The sequence below is a fragment of the Pteropus vampyrus genome, unplaced genomic scaffold (genome assembly GCF_000151845.1).
Source record: "Pteropus vampyrus isolate Shadow unplaced genomic scaffold, Pvam_2.0 Scaffold1000002423, whole genome shotgun sequence".
Taxonomy (NCBI): Eukaryota; Metazoa; Chordata; class Mammalia; order Chiroptera; family Pteropodidae; genus Pteropus; species Pteropus vampyrus.
The window spans coordinates 1-5,410 of NW_011916825.1; the positions used below are offsets into that span (position 1 = coordinate 1).

General features: G+C 54.3%; 1 protein-coding gene across 2 annotated transcripts; it reads right to left on the bottom strand.

The window, feature by feature from the left end:
• Positions 1-1,236: 1,236 nt before the first annotated feature.
• On the bottom strand, positions 1,237-5,404 carry LOC105311237 (non-canonical poly(A) RNA polymerase PAPD7-like). 2 transcript variants are annotated; one of them, XM_011387248.2, is made up of 2 exons: positions 5,021-5,404; positions 1,237-3,444 (listed from the first exon to the last, which is right to left on the bottom strand). In XM_011387248.2, the coding sequence occupies exons 1-2, from the start codon at positions 5,162-5,164 to the stop codon at positions 3,253-3,255; spliced, it is 336 nt and encodes a 111-aa protein (XP_011385550.1). In that variant the 5' UTR covers positions 5,165-5,404; the 3' UTR covers positions 1,237-3,252. The 2 variants fall into 2 exon arrangements, with proteins under 2 accessions (XP_011385550.1, XP_011385549.1); XM_011387247.2 differs by having other exon boundaries at positions 1,237-3,447; positions 5,021-5,402.
• Positions 5,405-5,410: the final 6 nt, after the last annotated feature.

The following is a 5,410-nucleotide window of genomic DNA, read 5'->3' on the forward strand; positions in this document are numbered from 1 at the left end:
ACGCGGACCCTTGGGGTGAGGGACGTGGATGAATGAGCAGCCCCAGAAAGGGTGGACAGGAAGAAGAGGGGTTACTGCCAACACCTGCTAACACTCGCTATGCGCCCCGAGGGGAACGCGGGTCCCACGGGTGGAGACCAGGGCTGTTGACCTCTCGCACTCAGGCTGGACGCCCCTCGGGGCAGCAGACCCCAAACTGGACGCCTCTAACTTCGCGGTGAGCAGGTGAGGGTTCTCCCACGAGGGGCCGGGCCATGCGGCTGGTGAGGGGCGGCAGGAGCACGGAGGACGGAAGGGGGGGGCGGGAAATGGGGGAAGGTCAGGAGAAAGTGGCTTCGAAAACTAAAAAAGAAAACCAAAAAAAGAGTAAAACAAAATGACCAGACGTTGGGGTCACCACGTGTGAAACGATGACCGCACGCTCTTCCATCTTTGCGACGGCTGGTACCTTGCAACTGTCAACGCTGAGCAGGACCCAGGCGGACGGGAACGCGCCCTGCGTCCTGAGCCGGTGGTGTCAGAAGCTTTTGAACGCGTCAGCCCAGGTCCCACGGTGCCTCCAGCCGTTGCACACTGTCCACAGCGCTGATGTCACCTGGAACCTGAGCCCGCAGAGGTTTTCTGCCACCTCTCAGGAGCGGGGCGCTGTGAGGCGTGCGTGTGCTCAGAGCACCCTCCGAAACCCCCGTGGCAGGGCCACGAGGTCGAGTGCTGTACCCCGACACCCACTGTACCCCGACGCCCGCCTCCCAACACTGCCGACAGGTCCAGAGCACACGAGCTCAGGGATCACGTGGGCTGAGCTTAGTTCTGTCGCCCCGTGGCTTGTAATAAGTTTTATAAACTTCCCTGTGAATGCTCAACCTAAGTTATGTTTCAAGCTACGTGATCGTCTGGCAGCTGGAAATGTGTTCTTTCTAAGTAGTGTAAATGCTGACCCAGGAGGGAGGCAGAGTACACACTCTCCACTGGGGATTCCGAGTGTACAGCGTCACAGCGACGGGCCAGAAACCCCACATCGACTGTATCATTTACACAGCTGTACCGCATCCCCGTGAACGGAGAATGTGCTTCGATTCCGATTCACTCCTTCTCAGCCTGGGACCCCAGCTGGGTTCCGAAGTTACTGAAGCAGTGGATGGAAAATCTTTCACGGTCTTCATCAGAGCACGCGAGACTGTGGAACTGGAGGCCACCCCTCCCCCCCAGAGGAAAGCACGCGAGCACGACCACCACCTGGTTTCCAAAGTTTATTAAAAATCAAAGAATAGAAAAACTTTACATAAAAATATGTCAATTTTAGCTTCCACATTGTTGTCCACACACAAAACAAAATCGAAACATGATGCTTCTCTGCCACGCCGGGGGCGTGTGACCACAGTGGCAGCCAGGCCAATTCATTCGGTGCGCCACGGCGGGGCGGGGCACGGCGCCTGTGCGTGTGAATCGAGCTTTAAAACGGACACCCACGGGACACTCGCCACGGTCCCCGCAGCAGTGTCCTGGATGCAGGGTCACAGTCAGTATTGCTAATGCGTGAAGATTAGTACAGGCCTATGTATCAGTTTTTATAAATATGTTTTTATCAATAGGTTCACAATTTAAATATCTTTAAATATTTTTGATAACTTTCGATCATTAAGAACTGCAGACAGAATGTGCTACTCTATTCTGGAATGGCCCCAGGGGACCTGCGGTGGCGCCTGGCAGCCCTCAGTGCTAACTAACGTGGGCCAGTCCTGCTTAAAAGGAAAGCCAGGCCGGAGGCACTTGAAAGCGCGTTCCCCGCCATCACACTCGGGCCTCGCTCTGAAACGCCCCCGGCCGCCCGTCGGCCAGGCATCACCACTGCAAGTTTCTCATCTCGACACTCTCCACTAGCGGACCTAGAGGCCAAGCTGCCCGCAGTGCCACCAGGGGCAGACCCCGCTTACAGGCGGGGCAGCAGATGACCCGCGAGATGCAGCTAACTCCCAGGGCAACCGTGGTGCTCTGAACACTCAGGTTAGGCAGGATGGATACAGTCTTGTTCAAAAAAAAGGCAACGCAGACAGAGGTGGTTCCGGCAGAGCACACCTGCACAGCACGCGCGTGTGCCCCCAGCCGGCGACAGCCGCCCCTGGGGCTATCAGCGCACCTCGCAGGGGCAGGCTGCCCCTAGGTTTGCTCTGAACAGAACGGATGCACATGGCTAGAGATTCCGCACAGGAATCAACGCAATTCCTTCCTCCACATTCCTAAAACTGGGCACCATCGTCCGTGACGACACTCACCAGACCCCTCGTCACGAGCTACTTAACTGAAACTGACGGAAGCATTTAGAAGTTCACGTTGCTTTTTTTTTAAAAAAAGGTTTTATGATGTGACCACGTCTTCTTCCCTTGGAAAGTTATACTCTGGCACTTTAAATGCTGGATTTGTTGTCTAGTTTAAAAGAACCAAAACCAAAATGTTAAAACTCCGTGGCCAGAGATGACAGACCAGCGACAGCAGAGCCGGCCAGCCGCTTGTCAGAAGGCAGGGGAGCCACTGGGGTCCTGGGCCACGGACGGAGCGGACCCCGCCAGAGCCCAGGATGGTGGGAGGCAAAGCCATGCCCCTCGCGCCCCTGTGCGGTCTGCCACAGTGCTCCTCCGACAACCAGCGACACGATGAACCCAACTTAGAAAATGCAACTCGGGAAAGGACCTAAGCTTGTTTAAAAAAATTCCCTCCTCCTTTAAATATAACTTATGTGAAAATATGAAATTAAATAAAAAATATCTGAGTTATTGCACAAATCATAAGTTTTCAATATTTACATAAAAAACAGTTCTGAAATTTGAAACAAAATACAAGGGCAGTAAGACGAGGGTGACCGCCCGTCGTCCCCGCTGTGGAGCGGCCGAGGACGGGCTGATCTCTGCGGCTGACAAACAGAAATGAAAATACCCCACCGAAGGGACAGATTCGGCTACGAGAAACCAACGCCCAGGCCGACGTCACTCCCTGCAGCTCCAGGTCCAGACCTGCTTCTGGAAAACTCCTGGGAAGGCAGAAAGCAGCGTCCGCGTTGAGTAAGGCTTCACAGATGCGCACGAGGAGTGTTCTTTACGATGGACGTGACCACCACACGAGGGACATGCAGAGTGATCAGCGGCGGGCGTTCCAGGAGCCCGGGCTGACGTGCTGGATGCTGGTCTCAGTTCCCGGCCAGGCCGAGGCCACGGCGCAGTCTGTGAGGGTGGGGGCGGGAGGCGCCCGCGGGTGCTATTACCTGCTGAGGCTGACGGGCAGGCTGTCCCTCGTGTGGGTGTGTTTTTTCCTCCTCCAGCCGGTGCGGTTATACTGGTGATGTCCCCGGTTACCCACGGGGGGCCGCACGCCTCCGCCGCCCACAGAGCTGTAGCTGCCACCCTGGCTGTGGCTGTGAGAGCCTTTCATGGACAGCTTCATGCCACTGTGCTGCTGAAGAGACAGAGGGACAGTGACACCAGGGGGAGGCTTGGAGACACCAGACACGGTGCATGGGACACCGCCCACCCCAGCTCCTGCCAGCTCAGTCTCGGGGCAGCAAACTCAAGTGACCATGGGTGTGACCCTCCCCTGGAGAAAAGCTAGAAACTACGGACAGTGAGAGCGTGCAGACGCTACACACACGACCGAGATGCACGCAGCGTGCACGTGACGTTAAATACAGCAGCTCTTTCTGACAGAGTCACATTCGTAGATTTCAGTTTCACTAGATTCGAGACAAAAATACTATTCCTGTTTAGTGACTCATTCAAGGTAAGAACTGTAAATCTGCATCAAACGATACACCTTCATATCCAAACACATCCAGAATCTCACTTCTAAATGGCTCTCTTTGTCCGCAGAAAAGAGAGGGTCCCTCTCATTTTCTTCCCAACTTTAGCCGCAACATTCTGGAAACGGTGCGTGAGCCCATGTCTCAGCACTGAGCCACAATTCACACGCAGCAGAATGTGATCGCGCTGCTCCTACACCGCAAAGCCCACGCGAAGCGGACCAGAGCACACGGCCAGCTTCGGGAAGGTCTCGGAGCAGAACGAGCTCAGAAGGGAGTTGAGAAGGAAAGCTAACACGCAGCTCACGAGGGCTGCTCTTCCCCGCTGCAAAGCTATAGTTTCATTCTGAATATTTCTAAGAGGCCGGCATCATACACCTGGTAATATAATGAAAGCTTCCTTGTGACAGGATGAATAAATCCAAGAAGGAATATTACTAAATCTAAATTAAAAAAAATAAAAAAATCAGGACTTAATGACATAGGTCCAAAGAACCAAAGGTCAAGAATCAAAACTCAGCTGGCAAAATATGATTGGATGAGCAACGGAGGAACTGACTGGGGTGATGCAGAGGGACAGCGGCGAGTGTGAGCCCAGGGGAGACAGCGGCCTCAGACACGCCACCCTGACTCCTGGCAGCAGATGCCGGCCAACGACCCTTTCAAACACTCGGGCGCTTCAGGAGCACGGGGCTCAGGAACGGCCCAAGAGTTTCTACTGTGTGGGATCTGGACTAAGATCTGCCACAGGGACGTGAAGACACGCATTCGTAGGGACGCCTGGGGCCCAGAAAGCTAATGACCGGTGGGACCCGCCCCTCCGGCCCGGCCCCCCACGCGAAGAACGCCGGAGGGAGTGCCCCGCGGGCCTGCCATGCACCAAGCGGCGCCACTGTTAGCTCTTGAGTTTGCTTCTTAAAAACCAAAGTGTTTTTAGCACATAACTTAACAGATAAATGGGAAAACAAAATGTTCGAGCCTTAACTCGAACTTCAGTTTTATGCTAATGAGTTCAACAGAATAATTAAAGTGTTTGTGGAAATGAAATAAAATATATTAAATTTTGAAATAACACTTTTAAAGTTACGTCTGTTACAGGGAATGCAAACAGAGCTGAACGGTCAGAGGACGAACTCCCTCTGAAGTCTCTGTGGCAGCCTGTCGGCTGCAGGACACGTCGAGCACAGCCACCATGACCTGCTCCGCTGGGGGCCGGGCCGGGCCGACACGTACCTTGTGATACAGGTGAGGGCTGGAGAGTGGGTTGGGCGACACGGCTGGGGAAGACAGGTGGTGCACGGCCTTCAGCGCCGGAGTCCCCTCGACGCCAACCTGTCTGCAGGGCACGGGGGCCACCCCCAGGGCTGGCGGAGGCATCGTGAACCTGGTCTAGGGACCAGAGATATCCATAAGGCTCCGATCTGATTAACGTAGTTCGTGTTAGACTATAACCTAACAAGATTCTGTTCTGGATGCAAGTCATGAAATTTCAATATCCTTTGAAGACCACACGACAATTCCAAAAAAATTACACTTATCGGAGTAACAGCTGTCCCCCGGATCTCTGCAAAGACTCTGGCACATTCCAACTCACATGGGCCTACGGCCCGAGGCCACCGCAGT